Here is a 28,000-nt window from a genome sequence, read left to right as displayed (position 1 = left end):
GTTACGTTAGGTTACGTTGGCTCACATCGGATTTTGAGCTGCTCCGAAAGGGAAGTACGCATGCGCTGTGAACATTCTACGATCTTTAACAAAACATTAATTTTCTATTTCGTTTATGTAAAAGATAGTAAGAAATTCAAGATTAACCTGACATAAACAAATAGTAGTACAAATTAATCGTAAGGGCTTAATTTCTAGGGTTTCAGAAGTAGCAAATTATGATCTCGACAAATATGCATACTACGTTGCTTCTCAGGTGGTAAGTGACGTCACCATTTTATGTGTACAGTGGGTCAATGGAGGTGTAAGTGAACAGAAAACTCTTCTTATATTTACGTAAACAACGTCAGTAAATTGAACCGTTCCTGAACAGATAGAGTAAAAAATGGCGTATCCATAGAAGTCGAGGGTAAGTAAGAGTGGCCTATCTTCTTATTTGGTTGAACTTAGATTGAGTAAAACGCATACATCAGCAGTTTGTCGAGGTGAGTGTTGTCAATCAGCCAGGGCAATGATCTGAATGGATGGATGGTCGGATGGAATCGTTTATAAATTTTATAAATCTAACACGTCAGCCTACGCGTACAAAGCTATTATACATAAATAAATGAAACGGGTAGCCTAACATATTACAGTTATTCCACTATATTGATTTTGGATCTTAATCTTATGTGGCAGTTGAAAAGAGAAACCATGGACATCCTGGTGTCAGAAATGTACCATTTTTAGGCCTAAATATTAAATAATTTTGTCAGGGTGTGCAACATGAACCCCAAATTCATACTATAAACTAGGTATTGCCTACATGTAGATCGTCAAATGAAACATGCTCTTTTAGCCCATTCAGGCGCTCCTGTTAAACTAGTAAAATCCCCAGCGATCGCTATTAAATCAGTTGAACTTGACCGACTGAACGCAAAGGTGCCCAGCAGTTATAAACCAGTTTAAAAACCTCAGCTCTCGACACGTCTTTGAGAAGGATTTTTATTATAAACTGGTTTAACTTGGCCGTCTGAATGGGTAGGCTTACTTAGAACCCCCGGCGATAGCTCGCTTACGTGCGCAGTAACTAATATTCTTGGGAAAATGGCAGCATCATGCAGGGCAAGTGTCATCGAAGCGACATTGTCAATTAAAATAGAGGGGCGATGAGAAACACTTTTCCTTATTTCTGTGTGGAGAGAGGAAGCCATCCAACAGTACCTACTAGTGGAAAGGTATAGTTCCATATATTTTCGCGGAATTTTTGACCTGATGTTTACAAATATATGCTACCTAGGAAATAACATTTACCCATGTGTCGTTGGCTAACTCTAATAGTTAAACTGGTTTGGGATATGTACATGTGAACACAACAATATACTGGTTTAAAATCCCCAGGGTATTTGAAATGGGTAAAAAAAAAATTAAAAATTTCGATCACTGAATTTGCTGATTTGTTTTGTAGGATAACTTTCTTTTTGTGAAAATTTTACATCCCCACATCAAGCCAGGGTTGAGATATAATCGGTGTTGTGAATAATGTTGACAATATTAATAAGTGACTGAGTATTAAGCTGTGCAGTATGAAAGTATCGCTCTAGCCCACATTTGATATAAGGCTATTTTGGAGTCCTTACCTTCCAGGATTCATTTCTCTCCATATCTGAAACAAATCCAACACTATTGTCAAAAACATCATTCAGAATAAGAGAGCTTATGTATTATAAAGAAAAGAAATTATGTACATGTATTGCACAAAATATGTTAAAAGATGTGTATTGTCACATACATTGTATACATGTAGCCTATCTCAAACTTGAAAATATATAGGCCTACAGTACTATTTCAGTGTAAGTCTAGAAACAAGACTGTAATGGTACATGCAAGTATGCAACTATTTAAAAACAAAACGTGAACTAATGGACTGGCTTGTAAAAAAAAGATAGAATTATTATTACTTTATTTGTCTAAGAGACATGAAGATCTGAAATCAATATGAAATATGAAATCAATAGGAAATAATGTAAACTTTAAATGGCCATAACCTAGATTGAATTGATCGATATCAATAAATTTTGGACAATGAAGCGACTCAGGCGAGAGGGTACTCATTTCCCAAGGCCTTAGATTCATATAGATAATAAAAAAATAACTTGCCTGCAGTTGTATTAAAAAATGTAGAAAGCTACAATGTACGTCAAGGGTTAGGTACTTTAATGATAATTTAGATGTTTGCCATCTCGGGCCATATATTTATTTGCAGCTTTCATTTGTTGATATCAAGCAAATGATTAATAGGAATACTTGGCATGCGATTAAGAAAGAAGACCTCTCTGGAGTATTTTGGCATGCTTTAGAAATTGTTTTTACTATTGAACAAGTGGAGGAATTACAATCATGAAGTGATATGAACGTGTTTACACGAAGTGCCTTCCAAATTAACTGAAACATCTCAAATTTTCACAGATTACCATTTTAAAGGTAGAATTAACTAACTGTTCAAGTGCTAGGACAGAGTTCATAGTGCAACAAGTCTGGACAGAAGGCACCTCTCACAGATTTTATCACAAATTATCACACAATATATATATATATATATATATAAACAAGCCTGGACATCAGGCACCTGGCACAGACTTTATCAGACACAAATTATCACATAACCTTGAACATGTACATTATATTAAAGTAGATAAAGTATAAGTATATTAAATAAAAAATACGTCCAGGTAAAAAACCAACCACATCATAAGCTAGCTGTCTGCCCTCTATAGGTGTCTTCAGATGTTAATAATGTATATCTATATAATTTGTATGACAAAGTGTATGACTGGTGCCTATGTCCAGGCTTGATTTTAGAGCTGGTACCTTTTAGAGCTTGAAAGGGGGATTTGGTGGCCGAATCATATGGTCTGTCATTGAGTCAAGTGGTGTGGTTTCATTCCCCGCTTGTACGTGCCATGGAGTAGGGTTGTCTGTCCAACTCCATGTGTTTTCTCTGGGTCCTCCAGTTTCCTCTCACAGCTAAAGACCACTATGAGATAGAGAATTATTGAAATAAAAAATTCAACCATATGTTAGTAGGCCTACTAAAATGACCTACCTGTTGTTTGTGTCGAATAGACTTCAGTGGAGCTAAACTCTCCCCCCCCCCCCCCCCCCACATCCCTCTCTCTGTCTGTCTCCTTTATACCTTGAAAGATTTTGCTGCTGGAGGATGCATAAGGGGGCTTTTAAGTTTGAAATTGATTAGGTTCCCCATCCGTATCTAGTAATACATGTATGTTTTCTTTTAACAGCAAATGTAGGTTTTCCTGTAGTCTGTATTAAATTTCTTTAATAGGATGACTTTAATACTATTAGATCACACATTATCTTTATCAATTCAAGAATCTGTCTAATGATATTACATCAGTTAAAGTGACATTAGGTAAGATTAGATAAAGAGCTGACAGTTCTCGCTATAATAGTTAAAAGACAGATTATGAAAAGAGAATATGCTGAAAATTTCAGTCAAATTACTTTACACTGAGCATAGATATTGGCGATACAATTATAGCCTAGGCTCGATTGTCATTACTACCATCATTGATTAACTTACTTATTGCAGCCATCCGATAGCATCGAGACTTGATTATGGTCTTGGCTTGGTAAGTTAATTAGGCACATATTTTTGAAGGTAGATTAGTGCGAATCATAGATTTAATCTCTGATTTTCTGACCAGTCATATTCTGGAACACTGACTAAATTTTAACGTAAGATTTTTATAAATATTGATTAGCCCAATCATTGAGTTAATCATTGTTCGAGAATACCATAAAATTATGGGATATTCTGGAACGCTGACTTGTACTTAATCTTTGACTAAGTCACCTCAACTATTAGTCATCTCAGCGGGGTAGTTGAAGGAAGGATTTAGCATGGATATGCCATTAAGATGCATTCAATTATGCAGTTATGTACCAAATAAGCATGAAACGACATTTATTTTGAAATGAAATGAAATGGGGTTTAACGTCCTTCTTATCTGCTTCTGCTGGGCTAATACAGTTAACCATCAGAGTATTTTATCAAGGACAGCAGCACTACAGACTACTCTTATTTCAAATTCCGACTGTAAGTGTAAGTGGTTTTTTTAGGTCCACAGGACTTCATTTCTTTGTACCTTCTGTTCTGCACCACGGACAAAGGGAAAGCAACCAGGCAGGAAAATCCATATGAACCTTCTCACCCAACAATGCGAGCCAAAGAGATGTAAGTAATGAAAAACAGCCAAGTTCAAAGCGGAACTAACTCAATAATTGTATTTTAGGTCTTTGAAACTTGATAATTGCAAATATAAGCTTACTGTTTATGTTTTTATACAATAAACGATATTATATTTAATATATCTCATATATCTTATGAAATTGGCATTCCTTTGTATGTATAAAAATTGCAAAAGCAGTATCTAAACAGCCAATTGAATTCTATCAAAACATGAAATAGACACATTTTATGTTTATATAATGACATGGCAAGCGGGGCGATGCAAACAACTTTATTAAAAGTGATAATTACATTTTCGTCTTCCAAGTGACCGCCCTATGCCTGGAGTCTTATTTAAAGGGCCAATCTCAATAATATTGTGGAGAATAAAACTGCTTAATTTTGTGTTAAAAGCCCTTAAAAGCTTCTACCTTTGGGCTGAGCATCTAACTTATTATACGTGATACGTAAACTTGCCAGTATTCATCTGGAAATGTAGGCCAGTGTCCCAAGCAGTATTATACGGATGTTTATTTTATAAGAATAAGTTTAGGTGAAATGTACCTTTCGTTATCAAGTACAGCACATGGGTCATGGAATGTATAAACCTCTAAAGGAACGGCAATAGTTTATCAAGTCACCCAACAAAAATATTGAAAATTTAAAAGGGTTATGCATCTTGATAAGTGGTTTTTACCCGGACGCTTAAATTTCATGCATACACATTTGTTTCTGAGACTCTGTTAAAATTCAGGATGTTCCCTTTAAATAGAAATATTGCAAGTTTATACAAAATTGACAAAAAATGATAAATTTGGACGTTAATCCGAGAGAATTTTCTATTGTAATGAAGACAATTACACCTCCGTTGTGAACTCAACTAGGACGCTTGTGGGAAATGTGACGGATAACAACTACTGAAATTCACTGTCCCAATACTAAAAATTTCTACAATACCAAACATTTCATACTCTAATTTACTTTGTGAACTCAACTAGGTCGCTTCTGGGAAATGTGACGGATAAGAACTACTGAAATTCACTGTCCCAATACCAAAAAGTTCATATTCTAATTTACTTGGATGTCTTTTTACATGGACCCACATTTTCTCTCTGCTTACACCCTACTGATCCCTTTGAACGCCAGGTTGGGAAACACTGTTCTCAAACACATTGTCATATTTTTGTAATCTACTTCCTGTAACTGGTCCCTTTCGTCAATGATAAACAAAAACTCTTTAATCAATGATTATATGAAATCAGTGATTTAAATGTTTGATTTACAATCAAATTCTAAAACTTAATTTTAATCATTAACAGAGAAATTCTAGTCTAGGATTATCTAATCTGACTTTTGAGAATGCCAAACTTAGTCAACTACTATTCTCTAATTAGCTAGTTACTGATTAGACCCAATCACAGATTATTTTAGACACTGTTAAAAAATATGGGCCTTATTGTCTAATTAATAATTTATATATAACATTTCAAGCCTAAAGAAATAGGCAGATTTAGCTCTTGAATAATGCCGGTTTAAATTTCCAGTTTCACATATCGGAAGTTTTTTTTAATGTAGATTATATCCTACATTGTACCTGCATGTCAGAAACTATTATCATGCTAGTATCATCATTTCATTTCTTGCAATATTTAATGAAATTTTCCCATTTTAGAATTACCGTACATGAATCTATTGTGTATTAATAATGTCACCATATCTCTACTTTCATTTTAGTTTCTATTTTTGTATCACATACGTAATTAGATCACAAGACATGATTGATTTTTATCATTAATTTATATACAGTATTCATGTATACGTACAGTAAGTATATTGATTGTAGCCATGTGATGTCAACTTCCTGTAATTTCCATTCAGAATATTCTTTCATTTGTGTCATGTTAAATTTTGATTGGTGATCACCAGTGATAGAGTACAGGGTACAAAGTCCAGAAAATAAACATGTAGACATGTGGGTTTACATGTGGTATGGCAACCAGTGGGTGCAGTTAGTGTTGGATCGTATGATGATTTGAGAACTTATGAATATTCATTAGTAGTGTGTAAATAGGTGGTCTCCATCAGTGTGTATAGTAACTTATGAATGTGGATAATGCTGGATGTATTTAAATCTGTTTTCAAACTACGTATTTTGAACGTAAGTTTTAAATTGTCTTATTGCTCTTAATCTGTATAATAATAGACTTATTAATAATACAGTACATGTATATAATGTCACAATTGTCTTCATATTCAATCATTGTTTGACATCCTGTTAATAATGATTTTGCCACTTGAATACATACATTCATGTGAACATATGTAGAGAGAGAGAAAGAGAGAGAGAGAGGGTTAAACATCCACTCACACAAACTAGGTCATTTTGGGTCTAACACATGGTTCAATTTTATTTCAATAATTTGCTTGCGTGTAGGGGTCTTTAGCAGTGGGAGGAAACCGGGGGACCCGGAGAAAACCCACGAGGTTGGATAAGTGACCCTACTCCTTGCCACGTACAACCGGGGAATTGAAACCCCACCAGTTGACTCAATGACAGTCCGTATGATACAGCGCGCACATGCTAACCATTCGGCCATCCAACCCCCAAGAGACAGAGGGAGCCATGGGATCTTTTAAATTAATCTTGGAAATTAAAATTGTACTCATATTATCCTTCAGGGGGTACCTTTGTAAATTAATATGTTACAGTTAATAGTTTATCCTCCTGTAGCAGTGTGTTAAAATATGGTACAGGGACACACCTTGTCATCCCTTCTCTCCCGATTGATCAACGCAGCTGTGTAGACAGGAAAAATAGGAAAACAAAGCCATATCTTACATGTTAATAATGGTAGACATATTTTATTTTACTTTCAAAGATTTTTTTTCGTAATACATATTTTCGTTGCAATGATTGTACAGTAGTTTATTATGCCTGTCATATATTGCTAAACTGTACGTCAGTCAATTTTATTTTTACAGAAATGATGTCACTAATTACACAATGAAGTATGAGTATTTATAAGTAATATGTACTAATAGTTTGTAAACACACAGTTGTAACGATGTTCTACCATAAATGGCAAACTGTTTCACAGCGGTAATGTGAAAGCCTTCTTTAACCACTGTATGTGATGTCACATCATATGGCGTCGATAACAGGTGTGCTGTTTACATCCGATGTAATAATTCAAACTGGTCCAGGCAAAACTGCTACCCTTTGCTCATTTTACACTCTAGTATACTATGTATATGTACCCATTTACACTAAATATTTTTTTTTATCCAACATATGTTAGACCTGAAATGACCTGGTTTGTGTTGAGTGGATGTTAAACCCTATTTCTCTCTCTGTGTTATACATGTATGTACGTGTAAGAGATGTGTTGGTATCTAGGTTACACTAGTAATGTAGTTTTGTTATTAATAATTGATATATAATGAGCTTACCACTGATTAAATGTTAATGAAATCTTGATTATAAAATGATCCTGTTTGTGAGGATTTTTTTTATATCTCTTATAAATCAATTTGGTTTGTGAGGATTTTTTATATGATATCTTTTATAAATCAATTTGGAACTGAATTATAATGAGGTTTAACTTCCTACTAAATCAATAAGGACTTTTCATGTTTTCTTGCGTAATTTATGTAGCACTTGAGAGGTAACATTGATTTTAATGTTTTAAAATGAGGTGAGTTTGTTGTAAGATTTAGATTAGGCCTACTATGAAAAATTAATATATTGAAAATTTCATTCAAATTATGTTCATTCTGGGCAAAGTTTTGACAAGATGGTCATGATTGTCAAGTATATGTATCATGGCTACAATGATAAACATTGATTACCCAGTTTAACATTAAATTATTAAAAGGCTTGGGTGTTCTAATCCATTCAATACCACAGCCACCCGATGTTCTAGAGAGTTGATTATGGGCTTTTTATGAGAATAAATTAATAATTTATATAACATTTGAATTTGAAGAAATGAAAAAAAAAAGGCAGATGTACATGTAGCTCTTGCATACATGTAATACATCTTTAATGTTTTAAAATGGGATGAGTTTAGCCTGTAAATATTACATGTTATTATAATATATGTGTACGTACAGTATCAATCACACTGGAAATTAACAACAAAATTCAGTAAATAAAGAATACATGTATACTCCAATTCCTGTGTAGTTATGTATTAATTGTTCATTCATGACTGTAGGATGTAGGTAGGCTTTTAGTATTTTTAAGGGACTGTAGTTACATGTACATGTACATGTTTGGTATACCTTATAAACAAAGCATTGTGAACCACCTGACCTGAACGGTACATGATTCCTATACCTAATAGACAAACCATTCTGAACCACCTGACCTGAACGGTCTTTTCATATTAATGTGATTTGTTCAGCACTTTATAAAGTAGGGTATAATGTATAGTATATTATGACTTTTTTTAAAAATATTTTGACATAGTACACAGTGGATGTCCTGTGTAATTAATGAAAGTAAAAATAGATTGTGTCACCCCACGTTAACGTCCTAGTTTCTTTCTATTTTATTAAGAGTAAAAAAAAAAAGAAACAAATACGCTTTATATTTTAAGGTAATATTATTGTACATTGGCCATGTTTATAAAGTTTGGTAAACCCCAAATAATATAAATTCATACATTGTTGGCCTAGAGTATATAGGCTTACAATGTACGTACATGTATACATATTTTCTTTTTACTTTGGGCAATAAATACATACATACATGTACACCCAATGATTTTATGAATCCATTTAAAATTTTAAACAATGATATGAACACACAAGTGTTCTTTTTATAGATGACCATCATCTCTATGTCATGTGTAAGTAAAAGAGTGAAAATTATATAGGTCTTTATATTGATAAGATAAGGTATGACAAGGGTTATTAGTTCAATTATAGGTTTTACTATCATTTCTATTTATAACAGAGATATAAATACTGGTTTTTCCTTGATTTGTTTTGTATTAAATGTCTGTTTGATGAAATATTTGTAGGTCAGATTATATATTATAGAAACTTGATACTAACATTAGTAGACGGTGCCATGCAGAAACAAACTCAAACATAAAACACATCATGCACCGATAATACTATATACCGGAAAACACCGAATAACACCAGAAAAATACCGGAAAACACCAGAAAAATACCGTAAAAACACCATGTTATACACAATACCGGAAGACACCATGTTATACTGAATACCGGAAGACACCAGAAAAACACTAAAGACCAGAAAACACACTAAATACTAGGGTTGGGTTAGGGTTAGGGTCCGGTATTTAGTGTTTTTCCGGTATTCAGTATAACATGGTGTTTTCCGCTAGTTTGCTGGTGTTTTCCAGTGTTTTCCGGTATGTATTACCCGTATGCACAGACATTGCAATTCAAGTAATAACAAAAAAATTACTATAAATTAAAATGAAGTAAATGGATCCAGGACAGGAATCTACATGTACTTGGAAATACGTCTTTTAGGACTAGTTAGACCCCTATTTGATTGTGGGGATCAAGTGGCTAAGTGGGTAAGACGCTGGCTCGCTAGCCTGGAGGTCGGGTGTTCGATCCCTGCATTGGCCGAGAAAGTTCATCCAGATTTTCCAGCGTGGTTTCCCCTTGTCAGTGATGCAGGACGGAGGGCCTGACAAGGACTGCTGTCTAGTCGTTCGGATTGGACGAAAAACCGAGGTCCCGTGTACACATTGACGTGCACGTAAAAGCTCCCTTGGCAGTTGGAATTCGATATAAGAGTAGGCCGTAGTGCCACTGCCCAGGCAAAATTTCCCTCAAAGCACACTGTATGGCGTATGCCCGTCTTCATTAGCCCAGTTTAGGAGCAGAACAGTAGGACGTTAAACCCCATTTCATTTCATTTCATTTCATTTATTTGATTGTTTTGCTCATAAGCAGGACTTTTTAAGCAATGTCAAAGCCCGGGAGATTACATGTAGGTCTTCAGCAACCCTTCTTGATGATTGCATTGGTGAGTGACCTACCAAAAGTTCTGCTTAAAATACTTGACCACTGAATCTCCCGAGTCCAGATATAATGTAGTGTGCAGAAAAACAAATATTTTGTCTCTCCACTGTTAATTTAGTAGCAAACATTGTTCATATTGACCAAGCAAACTTGTAAACTCGAATCTTGACTGAAAACAAACTTGCATGACGTGCTGACTAGTTGTACTGTACTACACCAAGTCGTCAATCTGGATATTTTTTCATGCATGGACCAATCTCTAGCCTGCTGTTTTTTTTCCTGCAAGTCTTGAATTCCATGTTCTACCAGTCTTGCAGTAGACATTTCAGTGATACTAATTGCATATTGGGATCATAAAATCTGAATCCCAGCAAGAAAGCTGACAAAACTGAACTGTATTGATATAAATATTGTACAATGTACATAATCCTGTCTAGTTTATTGCTGGGTATTATCTACTGATATATATATATAGCTTGAAATTTTGAGATATTATAAACTTTGTCATGAATTATATAAATGTACATATATATCATTCAGATGTGAAGTTATAAAAACATAGCTTGAAATCAGTAGTGTGCTTCATAACAGGAAAACACTAATGATTTTAACATTTAGACAAAATGTCTTTTTTGCTCAAAATGATTGTTTTTTGTTATCATCTGTCAAGCCATTAAAATCTGTAACTAAAGCTTAATAAGCAACCGGTAGACAAGAATATTGTATCAGTAATTGTGACACACAGAATATTTGCGAAATATTAATGGGTTTTTGAACACAACTTCTGGATAATTAGGATAAATGTATTCCATTGTTACTGTTGTTGCATATTCTATATATTTTTGTCTCTGTGTACCATCCATTTACAGATGTATTTGTATCATTTGCTTGATAAAAGTCGAGAGTATTCTCGTCAAAACGTTGAATAGTAATAAATTCAGTAATTGTGTATCCCATTTAACGTCCAAGTGACACAAACTAGATCATTTCGTGACCATCATGTGGTTCAACTTTTATTATACGACCACATTGAAATGTGGTCGTATATTGTCGTTGCCCCCGTCCGTCCGGCTGGCGGTCCGGCGTCCACAATTGCTTGTGGACGCTCTAGAGGCTAAAGTTAATATCTGATTGACGAAGAAGCCTATTGATTTTCAGCGATTTCCGATAATTACTCCCAGAGTTATGGCCCTTGATCGATTCAAAAAATCTTGTGGACGCTCTAGAGGTCCGAGTTAATATCCGATTGACTTTAAATTTATACACAGTGTTTAAGGTCATGAGACGAAGAAGCCTATTGATTTTCAGCGATTTCCGATAATTACTGCCAGAGTTATGGCCCTTGATCACTTTGAAAAATCTTGTGGACGCTCTAGAGGCTAAAGTTGATATCCGATTGAGTTTAAATTTATACACAGTGTTAAAGGTCATGAGACGAAGATTTTCGATAATTACTGCCAGAGTTATGGCCCTTGATCACTTCAAAAAATCTTGTAAATGCTCTAGAGGCTAAAGTTAATATTGATTTTCAACGATTTCCGATAATTACTGCCAAAGTTATGGCCCTTGATCACTTTTAAAAACATTGTGACTCTCTAGAAGCTAAAGTTATCATCCGATTGACTTCAGATTCATACACAGAGTTTAAGGTCTTGAGACAAACAAGTACTGTATATTGATTTGCAATGAATTTTTATGACTTGAACAGCTAAATCCATGATGTTAAAAGTTTCCTATACTAAACGTTAGCATGGGGCAAAACTTTATAAAAACCAAACCAATTCTAATGGTTTTCTGATAATTACTTAATGAGTTGTTACTCTTAATCAGATTTTAATGTATTATAAATGTTTCATTACCGAAAAAGTAAAAATATGTGACAATTCTTGTTGACTGCTCAGACGATTTAGCTGCTGTGGGCGTATGTTTCGTTGCCTGGCAACCTATCTTTTCCATACATGTAGAGATTTTTTTTAGCAGCGGGAGGAATCCGGAGAACCAGGAGAAAACCCCCACAAGGTTGGACAGGTGACCGTACTGCTTATCACATGCATGGAATCGAAACCATGCCACTTGACTCAATGAGAGACCTTACGATTTAAAACGCACATGTCAAACCATTCGGCCTCCCAACGCTCGACCTTGTGTTAATACATCATTACATGTATGTTCAATTACTAAATGACTTTTAGATTTTGATGAACTGATCATTAAGAAAATTAGTATTTTATGACCTTAATTAAGTGATCAGTTTAGTACAACCGACAACCCAGATATTAATTAGGTTATTTATATCTGGCATGTAATAGAAGTTCCTCTTGCATAATATTAATATCTGATACATGTTCCTCTGACATGTATGTGATAATTTATTTTAGGGGGTTGAGGAGAATAGAACACAATTTTTCACCTACTTAAAAGCGGATATGCATAATATGCATATCTGATACATGTTCCTCTGACATGTGATAATTTATTTTAGGGGGTCGAGGAGAATAGAACACAGACTTTCACCTACTTAAAAGCAGATAAATTAAATATAATCTCACCATCTTCATCAAGTCAAAATAAAGTATTGAATTCGGTTGATCTGATGATACTAGTTATCCTTCTCCGAATGAAGTTAAAGCGATAGTTGCATATTTTCGAAGTCCAATCATAAATAATTATTTCTATATCTGTTGCTTAAAGGTTTGTCCAGTCACTTTTAAGCAATCATAGGCACTTAAAAAAACATTCACAGAAAATTTGAAATATTTTCTACTTACCTCTGGTACTTGGAAATGGTACTGGAAAACTTAGTCTACATAATGGCAGTGGGGAAATCTGCAGGAGTTGTCTCAATTGTTAAAGTCTGTGGATAATAATGTCTGGTTGACCGAGACGACCCACACACATCATGTTGTTCTAATAATAAAACCATGGAATTGGCAAAGCTCAACATTGATGTTTCAATTTGAAAATGATATATTTGCCAATTTCTCAACTGACAATAGTGAATTATAGGATTACAGTAATAGAATTATTCTTTAATAGTGTAGGACTGTGTATATATGTCATGTATTTTCAGGGCTTTTTTATAAACATCACTTTAAGGGAAAGATGTTGAAATGAACTCTTGTCACTACATTGTTTCTGTTATTCTATCCTGGTTGTTACTAGGAAACATATTGACTTTATATTTGGTATACAGAGCTAATAAATATTGATAACAGCTATTGGATTAAAGATGTATTATGTTAGCGCTAAATTATCTATGTACGTATTGCAGATCTTTCTATTGGCCTCAAATGTTACATAAATTATTAATTAGACATTTATTCACAACATAATCAACTAGCTAGAGCGTCGGATTGATTGTTGTGATTTTGAACAGATTGAAAAATGAGTGCCATTTAATAATATGATTTCAAATAGACAATCGAGAATTTATTTAGTATCATAACAAGTGTAGTAATGAATATTGAGATTATGCTATTCTTCAAACAGTCATACATGTACATTACCTATTTTTAAACTATTATAGCATGAAACTGTGAACTGGCAGCTCTTCACATAAATCTTACAAAATGCATCTTTAAATTTTGTTTCAAAATATTGAACGGAACTCTTTTTGGACAATATGTTTTAGAATGTTGTGTTTATAGTTTCAATATAGTTTTAAATGATGATTCCCAGCGGCTTTAAATAATGCATATGATATTTTTCAGTCGTATTGTCAGTTTAATCTAAGATTCATAAAATCATTAAATGAATTAATTTTAGTTATGATTTCACTTGTGGCTGTTTTATATACATAATACATGTGTCATGGATGATCTGTTAATTTTCCATACAGCAAGATAACAGATTGATACGCCTATAGAAATTATTTAATTAAATGGAAATTTAATTTGTCACTAAACTAGGCCTGAAGTACAGCTATGTATAATAATAGATTGATATGGAAATTATTTAATTAAATATAAATTTGATTTGACACTAAACCTGTCATGAAGTATAGATGTATAATAAGAATAGTAATATAGGGTTTATTAAAGTTATGGCAGTTTTATTGTGATTGATACAGATACAAATATTATGGTGTAATGCACTTGATACCTGTTGTCACTGGTTTCATGCTATTAATAGAAACAGTTTATATATTCAACAGAAGATAGATATTGATGGCAGCTACTTGGATCAACCTTTAAAATAGTCCTAGGTACTTCTGTTGAAGGGGCTAAACCTCTAACTCAGTATTTTCCATGATATTCGAAATAAAAAACACAAATTAGAATTCAGTATTGGTCCATTTCAATCCATATTGATGTTGTTATTTTGCCGTGAAAATATAGGATCCTAATATCCAATATTTAAGCGCGGTGTGATCATTATTTGATCAGTACACTAGTTGTGTATTCTATGGTTTCAGGTGCCATTTGTAATGAACAAAGAAAAACATATCCTACACTACACGACAATATGGAAGTAATTAATGGCGGATTCACAAACAATAATATAATAATAAAAACGCATAAAACAGCTGCCGTTCAATTCAGGCTGTTCATGAATTTCACTGAACATAAATATTCTCTTTAAATGGCATTTAGTAATTGGAACATAATCAAATAACACACTATTTATGGATAACAATTACTGTGGTTTATTTCACTGCGACGTTTCAACAAGATTTCACAAGTCGTTATCAAGCATTGACTGAACATAAATATTGATTAAAAATTGCAATAAATTTTTAAAAAATTCAATATAAATCACTTTATATACATTCATATTAAATTGATACACATGTGTACTTTTAGACCCATTTTCATCTATTTTACGGTTCAAAAGAATAAAGCCATATGCCCTTTAAAGTGCTACCCTTGATTAAAGTCACAGATCGTCATTCGGACATTTTAATTTGCATTATAATTTACTTATTGAAAATTAAACATTTAATTAAAAACAAAAAGCACCATGTTGCATTTCTCAAAAAACTTTTATTTTAAACATAAAGAACTGAATATAAATTGGTTTAGCCTTAAGAGCTGGTTCATGCTGGCTAAATCTATTTGTTAAGGCCAGCTCAATTTTTATCAAAGCAGCTGAGATGTACAAAGTGTAAATGAGGTTAGGGTACGTGATTGTTGGCAAGATTGTAGGTGTTAGGGTTAGGGTAAGCATTAGGGCTAGGTCCAGGGTTAGGGTTGGGATAAGCGCTAGCCCTGTTTACATGTACATCTCGTGACCTTTAACCAAACTCGAAGTTGGCCTTATCAAATAGATCTAATCAGTTCATGCCAAAACTGCTGGCATCACCTAGATCTGTTTCTCTATCTTCACAAATATATAGCACTTTGTATTAATGATTACAATTAGTAATTGTTGATTTGATACTGCTGGTTTTTATTTTCACAAAATGATTTAATCAGAATAAATGGTAGCTATGGTTACATCTGTCTGCTTTTATCTTGATTTGATTAACTATAAAATGTTGAGCTTCTTTTCTTATTGATTTTAATTTAGTATAACTAGAAGATCAAGCATAGTTTTAATAAGCGCTTTTGGATTATCTGTTTATATTTTAATTTCGCTAAGATATTTTACTTAAATATGGTCGGATATTTTAATTTCGCCAAGATATTTTACTTATAATATGATCGAATATTCTTTTAGAAGTCTGGTAGTAGTCCAGAGAAGGTTTGTAAATTTGTCGAGACAACATGAATTTTGTCATGCTATAAATAATTTGAATTTTGTGTAATAGCTATACATTAATAATTGTGACATGGACATCCTTGATTTCCTGCATCAGTAATTAATTATACAGTAACTCTACAGAAGCTCACCTAAACATCAAGTCGATTACAAAAGCAATGATTTACAGCTTCTAGTGAAAATTTAATGCAATGATGACTTGTTCCGGACTGTCACTGGCAGGGTGAATGATTTGGTTTGTTATCCTGTGGCGAATGATGTGACGGCAGGGATCTTTCTTCACGGTTTGGTTTCTGGAAAAGGTCATAAAAAAAACGTTCAAGATATCTTTCTCAAAATTTGTACACATAGCAGCCAATTGTTTTAGTTGACAGTTGTGCCTTTTACTGAGTAGAAACAATTTTTTTGCATCCATAGAAACAAATTTGACGTAGGTTTTGATATACATGTACATGGGACAACGATTGACTACTAGGTCTTTGTGTTGACTTTGACCATGATATTAAATTTATCAAATATAATAATGTATTATTAAAACATTCTGTTCTGTTTCAGGATCCCATTGATTGAAAATAGATTAAAGACAACTGTTTATTTATAAGACTATTTAGTTTAATTATCCAAGTGATACTAATAAACATTTAAAATGGATAACTGTGGTCCTATAACGGCGTTTATTGAAACAACAGACTCGACTTCGGCACCAATCAGTACACAGCCCTCAACATCGAAACAAACTAGTGCTAACTCACATGTGACTTTAAATGGCGCCACTAATATGAATACAGACTTAATAGAAAGTGATTATTCCGATGCAGAAGAAGATTTTGATATTGGTAGTCCTAAAAAAATGCATGTCGGTGTCCGTCGATCAGAAGTTGGTCATCTTCTCAGATCAGAACAGGTAGGTTTCTATAGTGTAATGTGTAATTAAAGCTGATCATCGTCACTTTCATTATTCCGACACTATCTCATTTTTCACAGTTTAATTCAAGCTGATGATCGTTATTCGGACAATATAACTTTATTGATTCAAGCTGATGATCGTTATTCGGACAATATAACTTTATTGATTCAAGCTAAATGTACGGCCTACTCTTAAATGTATATCGAATTCCAACTTCCAAGGGATCTTTTACGTAATACGAATGTGTCAACATGACCTCGGTTTTTCGTCCATCCCAACGACTAGACAGCTGTCTTTGTTAGACCCTCCGTTCTGCACCACTAACAAGAGATATATTATATTCCAAATGTTCAATAAAATACTATTTACTAAACAGAATTGAACTATTTTTGGATGGATATTCCCTTTACTAGACATCCCTCTTTCACACTAGGGTAGTTTGCAATGGATTAAAAATCCATCAAATTACGATAAGTGGCTTTAAACGTAGTTGTGATAATAATAGGACATGTTTCCCAATAGAAATATTTAGCTCTGTGTAAATGAGCCTTAGATACCATAGTCAATTTTCGCTCTGTCAGATCTGATATATCTTTGACATTAATTATGTCACTTGTGTTTTGTCTCGATGCTATTTTCCTAGAAATATATTATATTGTGTTGATATTTTAAAAATGGGGATGTGTGATTTATGTATATGCCTATTAATGTTGTGAGAAATAAAAGTGCAAACATTAGATTTAGAATGTAAACCAAAACATTCAATATCACATTTGTATATATATTCCATAACCTTCTTTAATTGTATGAAACTGTATTCTAAAAAGGGGATCACGTGTCTAAGTGGGTAAGACGCTGGGTCGCTAGCCTGGAAGTTGGGTGTTCGATCCCTGCATTGGCCGAGAAAGTTCATCCAGATTTTCTGGAGTGGTTCCCCCTTGTCAGTGATGCAGTACGGGGGGCCTGACAAGGACAGCTGTCTAGTCCTTCGGATGAGATGAAAAACCGAGGTCTCGTGTATATTTTGGAATGCACGTAAAAGATCCCCTGGCAGTTGGAATTCGATATAAGAGTAGGCGATAGTGCCGCTGCCCGGGCAAAATTTCCCTCATAGCACACTGTATGGCGTATGCTCGTCTTCATTAGCCCAGTATAGGAGCAGAACAGTAGGACGTTAAACCCCATTTCATTTCATTTCATTTTATTTGTATTCTAAAAATAATATTTCTAAATATTTTCAGGGTCGACCCCATGACAGCGACACAGAAGAGGAGTTTCACGATCCGTCGATGGAAATTTTAAGCTTGCCAAGTAAATGTGCTGAACAAGCCGAAGAGTTTGTGCGTAAAGTTTGGGAAGCTGGATGGCGTGTTGTTCATCATCATTCGTTACCAAGCTGGCTCAAAGATAATGACTTTTTGCTCAGGGGTCATAGACCTCCCACATACTCGTTTGTTGCTTGTTTTAAATCTATATTTTCAATCCATACAGAAACAGGCAATATATGGACACATCTTTTAGGTTCGTAGACACAGTTTATATAAATGGTATTATTGTTAAACATACATTATGCAAGACCTAAATCTGCCTATTGCAGGTCTTTCTTTAGGCCTGAAATGTTTTCTAAAGTATTAATTAGACATTAATTAACTGATCCAGGCCTTAATTAACACTCGATGGCATCAGATTTCTCCGATATTAAATAGATTAGAATGGTTCAGCGATACTTTGATTTAATCAAATATGGAGGACCGAGAAATAGCTTTGATCAACCAGTACAGTGGTTGAAATTATTGCACACGTCTGTCAAACCTTCAAAGGCTAATATCTTCACTTGCAATAGAGTACCGGTAATTTGAATGAAATTTTCAAATTATTCATTTTACATCCTCTACTTTCGAACTATTATAGCAAGAATGGCTAGTTCTTTATCTAAATCTTACATAATGTATCTTTAAGTAAATTTTCAATCTCTTAAAGTGTCAAAAGCCCACAGACAGGTCTGGAAGAATGATTTTAGTTTTGCTTTACAAATGACAGGCGCTAACGAACTAGTCCCAGATATTTTGTATTATGAATAATAAAAACACTGATACAGTGGAATCTGTCATTGTATAGGATCATTAAACTATACCGGATAACACAGCATGACGGAATACTCAATACCGGAAGTATTATTGTACCCTTGAATACTGAAAGTATTATTATAATACATCTTCGGAAATATAACAATACATATGTACATAACAATTTACTTTAAATACATGTAATCATTTAATGTTGAACTCGATTTTTTAACGAGTAAATGGTGTCGAACTAGCCCAACGTCTTTAATTTGTGAGAATGTTTTGAGGGGTTGTGCATGTCAAAACCAGTTTTTTTCCTGGGTTTTTTGATTCCAATTTTGCTCTATTAGAATCATGGTAACTTTTATAAGGATTGCTTAGTACCATTTTTGGCTTTTGTCAAACTTTAGTTTGGTGTTTTGGGAAGAGGAGATTTTAGATTGTTGTCAATAATGGCTGCCCATTCAGGCAGTGAGAAATGGTTTGACAGAATTATAAATTTTGTTCTGAACAAATTTAGTTTAATTTCTAAAATCTTAAAAAAGTCAGTTGATCATTAAAATAGAATCAGTCTTAGTAATTATAAACAGATTTTTTTTGATTAATAACAAAATATATGTACATTGTTTCAGGTATGATAGCCTTTATAGGTGTAGCAACCTATTTCCTAACTAGACCATCTTTAGAGATACAATGGCAGGAAAAAGCAGTGTTTTCAGCATTTTTTGCTGGAGCTATTTTATGTATGACCTTTTCTTGGATTTTCCACACAGTATTTTGTCATTCAGAAAAAGTTGGCAAACTCTTTAATAAGTAAGTTTTATTTTCTTTTACATCAGTCCCAGGCAAAGTTAAACATTTAGCACTTGAACTGCCTGATACTACTGCAACATTAAACTACCTAACATATGTGAATATTTGTGAACTATTTAAGTACTGTATGCTAGTTCTGTGAATTGGTCCATTTGAGGCTGCCTATCAAGCTGTAGTTGTGCAAGAAGATCACTTTTCTCTTAAAGATACATTATGGGAGATTCGATAACGAGTTGGCAGTTCTCACTATAATAGTTAAAAACTAGATAACGTAAAGGCAATTTGCTGAAAATTTCTTTCAGATTGATCCATTATGAACCGAAAACTAAGCGAATGAAATTTCTGCCTAGCCTCGGTCATCATTACTAAAGTCAGTACAACAAACAGCATAGTCTCGATTATCTATTTTAATCGTTTAATCGAGAAGGAAAGTTATGCAGTAAATCGACTCCCATCCACTTAAGATCGCAGGCTAGCGAGGCCATCTAGAGTTGATTATGGTCTGGTTAAGTTAATTAATGTCTAATTAATAATTTAGATAATATTTCAGGCCTAAAGAAAGACCTGCAATAGACAGATTTAGCTCTTGCATAATGTATGTTTAAGTTTTTGCTAGGAACCTTTGTAATTAACATTTTGATATACCCAGGTGCTAATTGGTTAATAGAGAGGTTTACTGTTCTGATGCAATCGGAAATTTGTGCTTATAAAAAATCAAGCAATTGGATAGAGCAAAAGCATAAGTGTGGCAGAAGTTTATATTTATATTTAGTCTGTCTGTTGCAGTTGTTATAAGCTAATCTTGGTGGGAGGCGGGGCTGGCCGATTGATTTAACATGTACTTTAGATCATAAGGTCTGTCATTGAGACAGGTGGCATGGTTTCGATTCCCCGCTTGTACGTTACAAGGAGTCGGGTCACCTGTCCAATTTCGTGGGTTTTCTCCAGGTTTTCCAGTTTTCTCCCACTGCTAAAGGATCCTTACCTGCATGCGAATTAATGAAATAAAATTGAGCCATATGCTGGTTCCAAAAAATTATCTAGTTTGTGTTGAGTGGATGTTAAATATCTCTCTCTATCTCTCTCTCTCTCTCTCTCTCTCTCTCTCTTAGTGGTCTTGATAAATGTGATGTATGTGGAGACAATTTATTTTATGATTATGGTGTGTGGTTTTTTTTTTTCAGATTGGATTATTGTGGTATAGCTTTATTAACAATGGGATCATTTGTACCATGGTTATATTATAGTTTTTATTGTCGACTGGGACCTAAAGTTGTCTATCTTGTTCTTATATTCGTACTGGGAACAGCATGTATTATTGTTTCTATGTGGGATAAATTCTCAGAACCAGAATTCAGAGCTGTTAGAGCAGGTAGGTCCATTATCTTATATCTATTCGTGGAAAGATTGTTGAACAGCATGAATTAAGACCATAATTGCTGATTGAAATGGCTATTTTCTTTGAGCATGATTAAAGTAGGGTTGAAAAGTGCTTCAAATCTGACAATGAAAATTTTCAGACACTGTTGCTTTTGTGTTCATATAAGGAGTCACAGTGATTCATTGAGTTGGTCATTGACTCGCTAACCTGGAGGATCCGGGTTCGATCCCTGTGTTGGCTGAGAAAGTTCATCAGGATTTTCCGGCATGGTTCCCCTTTGCCAATTTTGCCCTGACAGTGGCATTTACACCTACTCTTGATTGGACTTGGACTGTCATGGGTGGTCTTCAGGTTGTTTTTTTTGTCCCCATCCAAATGACGAGATGGTTTTACTTGCTAGGCCTTCTGACCAGCACTACTGACATGGGGAATCCAGGCTGGGAGAAAAATCGTGAGGAACTCTATCTGCCAACACTGGGATAAAACTTGGTCAGCATTTATTTCATTAATAAAGGTTTACCGTCTTCATTAGCCCTGTCAGGAGTAGAACAGTAGGACGTTAAACGATTTAACGTCCTACTGTACTTCTCCTGACAGGGCTTAAACCCCATTTCATTTCATTAAATAAAGGTTTAGTATCTAAAAAGAGATAAGACTGCAGCGAAAGTTAAAGAGACTAATTGTATATTTGTTGTTTATTTACAGGGGTATTTATAGCTCTAGGATTAAGTGGTGTTATACCAGCTATGCATTATGTGATAACAGATGGTTTCTTCCATGCCATAGATGATGCAGCTCTAGGCTGGTTGGTTTTAATGGCGGTCTTATACATCACTGGAGCTCTTATTTACGCTTTCCGCATTCCTGAAAGATTATTCCCCGGAAAGTTTGATATTTGGGTAAGAAATGTTACCAAATTATTGTACAAATGTAATTAATGATTATATTTTGTTTGTTTCAAAATACTGGAAACCCTGATAAATTAATATACAAGCTCTGGCTTATTCAGAGAAATTCAGGTTGCTTTAGTATTTGCTGAACTCCGTGAAAACAACATGTATATCTCGGCATGGGTTGGCAAAGAATGATTGAACTGTATAGTCAAACTACGTCAATTAAAAAAAAAAGGAGTTTTTCCTGATTGGTAACTATGGTCAAAGTGATTTTGCCATTTCTATCCGGTGCCCACATTAGTTCAGGCATCTACATATGGCAGAAAATAATGTTTAGTACATTTTGTATAATGAAAACATTACTGGATTAGAGAAGACAATAGATCTGGGGTAATGTGTAATTATATGGATTAGTAATCAGTAATGGATATGTAATCAGTAATGGATATGTAATCAGTAATGGGATAATACAAAAGTAAATGTCCTGTAATGGTCTATTACTATATACAGAAAATATCATTCATTTACAATTTGTTAAGCCCCATATTTTAACATTAAAGAAGAAAATTATATAAATTAGACACAATTCCAATCCAATACATTTTATTTAAATAGCATAAATCTTAAATTACAGTGGTATTGGTGATTAATCACACTGCTAAAATTAGAAAGTTATTAATTTTAATGCTTACATTTACATGGTAATTGGAGGAAAAAAAGAATATGATGATATTGTAATTTGTTACATTTGCAATATAATGATGGTAGACTGCAATGAAACCAACAATTGAAGAAAACGTGTGGGCTTTCGGACATTAATTTTGATAACCTTTCTCTTTCTATTTCAGTTCCAGAGTCACACAATCTTCCACATGTTTGTGATAGCAGCAGCTTTTGTTCATTACCATGGCATCTCAGAAATAGCCAACTACAGACTTACATTAGGCGATTGTCTTGAATCAGAGATAGAATAGATATATAATAGATACCTATATTTATTATTATCAATTGTTATTATATCATATTGTTATCTTTTAAATGCCTAAAAAATCCACAAAAGTGAAAGTAAATAATCATATGAATTGTAACTCTTACGTATAACAGGGGGATTTGCGGAGTGAAACATTTGTTATTTCATTTTTTTTCGCTGAATGGTCATGACATACAGTTTGTTTGTTACAGTTAGAGTTTTGAAAATGGCAGCGATGTCATTTGAATTACGGTCAATTTAATTTTGAAATATTTGCATTTATTCAATTTTCAAAGACGCAGTAACATATTTTGAATTGTTTTGTCTTTTTGAATCCATCCCCAAATTTTGTTGAACTGTTTCATTTTTTGTTCGAATTAATTTTGAAAATATCATCAGTTGACCACTGTGTAGAATATGCATCATTATTTTAAAATTAAATCATTATTTATATTTGTATGTATACTGTGTCAGATTAATTAATGTTTTGGAGAAAAAAAGCACAATCTTTATTTTATTTAATAAGCGCTTACTTTTGAATGTTTTGTGGCCTTCAAAAAGGTTATTTGTTAACAACGGTTTACACACAATATGTTCTTGGTTAAGAATTTATCATTTGTTGGACTGATGAATTAGTTTGTAATACAAGGTTAAGAGTCAAACATGAAAATGTGAAATCTGAGTATTGTCACTTGCAACAGATGACCCTGAAGCTAGCTTGGAACCGACGCTGGTTTCATTCTCCTGGGTAAGGCTGTTTGTGATCCATATCAACGTTTGACAAAGTTAATTATGTGTTTAGTACTTTTCCGTCATTATTGACCAGTGCATGGTTTATTGAGAGAAAATTATACCACACCATGTACATTATAAGAGAACTTGATTGAAAATTTAAAAACAAAAAAAACCCAAAAAACTTGTCTTATTATCTGTTTTTAAAATATGACCATAATAGATGATTTGTCTGAATGACTACACATGTATATAATCGTACATTGTCCTGAGTTATTTTGGTAGACATTTTGTTGACCTAAAACAAGCAGGTGAGAAGTTGCCCTTGGTGTTTTTCCGTATGTTTTTTGATTACTTTAGAAATGTTTGTGAAATCAATATGCAGACATTGGACGTGTGGTACACTATGGATTGTTTTAGCTTAGCAACTGCTATTAAATATTTAGATTTTGACTACACGTAATTATGCCATGCTCTTTTTTCTTTTTCTTAATTTAGTTATTTGGATATTTTTTTTTGTCCTGGTTTTTTTTTATGGTAGTTGAATAGTATAACATAGCTGGATTACTGAATTGGTTTTTTTTTGCTTTTTTTAATCAAAGATATGGATTGGCTTCTTGAATGTATTTTTATCACATAGTATTATGTAAAAGGAGCATGGATTGGTTGAAATTCTTAGAAAAAAAGTCTTGTCTGGGCTCTTCATTGGTTTGAAGGTCATTTTAAAGAGAGCATAGTTAATGATAAGCTTTTCCCATTCTTGTGTCCTTTGATTAAAGCTGTTTAATTGGTAAACTGTTAGCTATATGAAAGTCATTTTGATAGTTTTGATGCCATTAACAAGAGTAACATAAAATAAATGAGACTTTTTTTTAAAGTCGAAGAGAGAATCCACACACATACAGAAATAATAGTCAAGTACGTACACAGACTATTGGTGTTGAAATGATACATACACAACATATGCAGAGGTCAGGGCCCTTATTCACGAAAACTTAAACTAAGATACAATCAAAATTTTAAGAAATACTGCAATTCGATTGGCTGACCAGTAAAATCAATTTGCATATATCCAATTTGCATATTGGTCAGCCAATCGAATTGCATTATTTCTTAAAATTTCGATTGTATTTTGGTTTAAGTTTTCGTGAATAAGGGCCCAGAATTATAAATAGTGCTTAAGTTTGTTTGTTTGTTCTTTTAATGTTTCTTAGCAATAAACAGAAGATATATATTGATTTTGTAAATAGTAAATAGTGATATGTAAATAAAGGGAAAATATCCTAAAAGTTCTATATATATATATCTGTATATGGTTGTGTTGATAAATTGTGTTCATATCAGGTCAGATACGGCTTTAAACAAAATCGTTGAATGATTTCATTTTTGTTTTGAAGTTGTGATGAGCAAAATATTACTTGATGACTTATGATTTGATATGCTTGTGTACATAATTGGCAATAAAAAAAAAATTGAGTTTAGAATTAGATTTAATTTACCATATATACGTCAACTTGCCTTTTTTTTTTTTATCTTTAACTGTTTGAAAGTATTGTATTGTATTGTAGAAGTGATACCCGAGGGTAAACTGGAATTTCAGTTTATTTGTTCTTGATAATTATAACAAAACTTGATAGATATGATGTTAATACAGTTACAGCATGTAGAAAGTTGATCTAGGATCTTTCCTATACGATTACATTATTGATTTATCCAATATAGTTTATCTTAATTCGTCTTTTAAATAGACCTTTGAGCATACTGTGGTGATTATATTCTTTGAAATGTAAAACCATTTGTCTATTAGAATTTTTTTTTTCTGTTTCCAATGGTTATTTGAGATTCTAAACACAGTCTTTGAAGACAAATAAGTTTGCTATAAATGACAAAAAGTGTTGGCTTTTGGCATCAAATGTTTCAATTTTTATAACACTTATGCTAGGTGACGGTTTTCAAAACTAAAATAACTTTGTAATTTGATTGTTATCACGTTATTTTTAGCTTTTAATTATAATTCTTGCAAAACTAAGATCTAGTGGTAATGGTTTTAGTAGTACTTTATTTTTATGAAAAGAAAAAAAATTGTTATTACAGATTTATAAGATTTTCCCTTCATCAGGTTTATATAAATTGTTGAAACAGACACAAGATACGGTTTAAGAATATTGAAACCTAAGTTTTCTTAAAGAAATCAAAGCAGAAAAGTGAAAAATTGTTTAATCTTGATTTGTATTATCAGAGTATATGTTCCTAAACCACTTACTAAATATATCATGTTAAATGCATTATGACATCATTATCTCACAAAAGTTGTACTGTTTTAGTAGAATAGTATAGGAGCAAAACAGACAGTATATACTATTTAATTACATATATAAAACAAAGTAATAGTAGCTATCACTGGGTATACAAAGGAGATGTTTTTAAAAACTTAAGTGTAGTTGCTGTCACATTTCTTAAGCATCTCGTTTAGCGTCTATAAATATATAAATAATTTTTACTTACATTAACATGTGATATAGAATAAAAGTTTAATAAAGATATATACATATATATATATATTTGTGTGTAGAAAGCATTGTATAAAGATTTATTAGTTTAAGGTATTAAAATGTCAAATATTTGCTGCTTGAAAAAAATGCAAGAAAAAATTAAAATCAACCTAGGGTGTCTTACTTTAGAGAGTCATTCGATTTATGTTTAGTGTAAAAAATTATTATTAAAAAATGTTAATTTTTTTTAGATCATTTGTTCCATGAGTAGATTGGAGTCAGGTGTTTTTTTGCAGCGTAATGTCTTGGTCTCATCAATGATCCTACTTTTAATGACTAATGCTTGAAAGAAAAACAAGAAAAGTTCAAATCAATCTAGGGCATCTTTATTTTTATTTTAGAGAGTCATTTGATTTATGCTTGGTGCAACATGTAAAAAAAAAATATTAAAAAAGATTTTTTTTTTTTTTTTAATCATTTATTCGATATGAGTTGATTGGAGTCAGGTGTTTTTTGCAGCTTAATGTCTTGGTCTCATCAATGATCCTACTTTTAATGACTTCAATACTCACAATATTATACCATTCCTATGTCCCTCATTATATATATATCCCTTCATGAAGTTTGTATAGATATATTCATAATATGTATAAGCAAGATTCAGTAAATGAATTTCTATATAGATTCATTTGATTTGAAATACACTGTATAGTATAAGTACATTTTGAATATATTAGAGCTGGAGTAGATATGTGTGTATATTTATTTTATCCCATTGTCTAATCTCCTGGTCTTGTCTCTTTTATCCAGATGGCCTGATTAATCAGAAGTACCTAATATTAATCACTATTCTCATGGATCCGTATAATTGATATACGCCAATCAATGACTAAAGCATTTATGGTTATTGGTTATTGACTGGACAGGCGCGAGGAGGGGGGAAATTTCACATAGAACTTCATAACCACACATATCTTTAAACCAACTTATTGGCTCTTATTCATGAGTGTAATTGATCGCTTGATGTAAAGTTGTCTGCTAAATATAACTTGACAAAGAAGAAGTTGTATGTGACAAATATAATAAAATTGTAAGGGAGCTAATTAATCCTGACTGTTTATGTTAGGGTATTATGCACATAGTATTAACTGTAAATATTTTAAATGTTTTGTCACTTGATGCCAAGTGTATCACAAATTGTTGAATGAATTAATTTGATTTTTCAGCTCCCTCACTTCATTAAACCACAGATATTTTGATAAAAACTCTTTAGTTATGGATTCAAATGTGAAAAAAAAAGCTTTGGTGTACATTTTTACTTAGTTCTTATTGCCTTCATGGGAGTAATTAACTTTAGAAGTAGTTTATCGACAGGTATTAGGAGAATTATCATACAAAAAATTGACAATTATGATTGGCATGGCTAGAAAAAAATTAATCTTAAATTGATGAAAAATCTGACTTGTATATCTTAAATACCATCCTGAATACAGTTCAGATCCTAAATTTATAACAAACCACATTTTATTTGACCTTAGAAATTAACACAACAAGGGTTGGACCGAAGTATTTTGATTTGTATGGCCTGAAGACTGATGTTGATAATACATATGTATAAATGTTGAACTTGAATTTTAAAAAAAAAAAGTTATTATTATTATTATATGGTAAAACAGAATAAGTTCTAATTTAACAATAAATTATGTAAAATTCCAAGTGTCTTTATGTTTTATTTAAATAAAAGAAATATGCTATAGACTGTATTGATGTTTCTAAAATTAATGACTGATATTATTTTATACT

The 28,000-nt window shown here is 32.9% G+C and overlaps 1 protein-coding gene and 1 long non-coding RNA gene across 3 annotated transcripts; one reads left to right on the top strand and one right to left on the bottom strand.

The window, feature by feature from the left end:
- Positions 1 to 244: 244 nt before the first annotated feature.
- Positions 245 to 27,953, top strand: LOC126827207 (adiponectin receptor protein). Of its 2 annotated transcripts, none has more exons than XM_050556445.2 (7): positions 245 to 409; positions 16,499 to 16,847; positions 18,092 to 18,371; positions 19,549 to 19,729; positions 20,914 to 21,101; positions 21,816 to 22,009; positions 22,852 to 27,953. In XM_050556445.2, the coding sequence occupies exons 2-7, from the start codon at positions 16,590 to 16,592 to the stop codon at positions 22,975 to 22,977; spliced, it is 1,227 nt and encodes a 408-aa protein (XP_050412402.2). In that variant the 5' UTR covers positions 245 to 409; positions 16,499 to 16,589; the 3' UTR covers positions 22,978 to 27,953. The 2 variants fall into 2 exon arrangements, with proteins under 2 accessions (XP_050412402.2, XP_050412403.2); XM_050556446.2 differs by lacking the exon at positions 245 to 409 and adding an exon at positions 6,289 to 6,389.
- LOC126827208 (uncharacterized) lies at positions 1,484 to 6,209 on the bottom strand. Its single transcript, XR_007682606.2, has 3 exons — positions 6,055 to 6,209; positions 2,851 to 3,016; positions 1,484 to 1,645 (listed from the first exon to the last, which is right to left on the bottom strand). It is a non-coding gene; the product is annotated as an uncharacterized LOC126827208 (long non-coding RNA).
- Positions 27,954 to 28,000: the final 47 nt, after the last annotated feature.

Source organism: Patella vulgata, chromosome 7 (assembly GCF_932274485.2).
Source record: "Patella vulgata chromosome 7, xgPatVulg1.2, whole genome shotgun sequence".
Lineage (NCBI taxonomy): Eukaryota > Metazoa > Mollusca > Gastropoda > Patellidae > Patella > Patella vulgata.
The sequence above is the reverse complement of the archived record's forward strand: the minus strand, read 5'-3'. Positions and strand labels throughout refer to the sequence as shown.

What these genes read in the sequence shown, in the direction of transcription:
- LOC126827207 (XM_050556445.2), top strand. Translation starts at nt 16,590, where the DNA reads ATGGATAACTGTGGTCCTATAACGGCGTTTATTGAAACAACAGACTCG. An exon ending in TATATGGACACATCTTTTAG is followed by an intron (nt 18,372 to 19,548) that starts GTTCGTAGACAC and finishes ACATTGTTTCAG; the next exon opens with GTATGATAGCCTTTATAGGT. An exon ending in GTTGGCAAACTCTTTAATAA is followed by an intron (nt 19,730 to 20,913) that starts GTAAGTTTTATT and finishes TTTTTTTTTCAG; the next exon opens with ATTGGATTATTGTGGTATAG.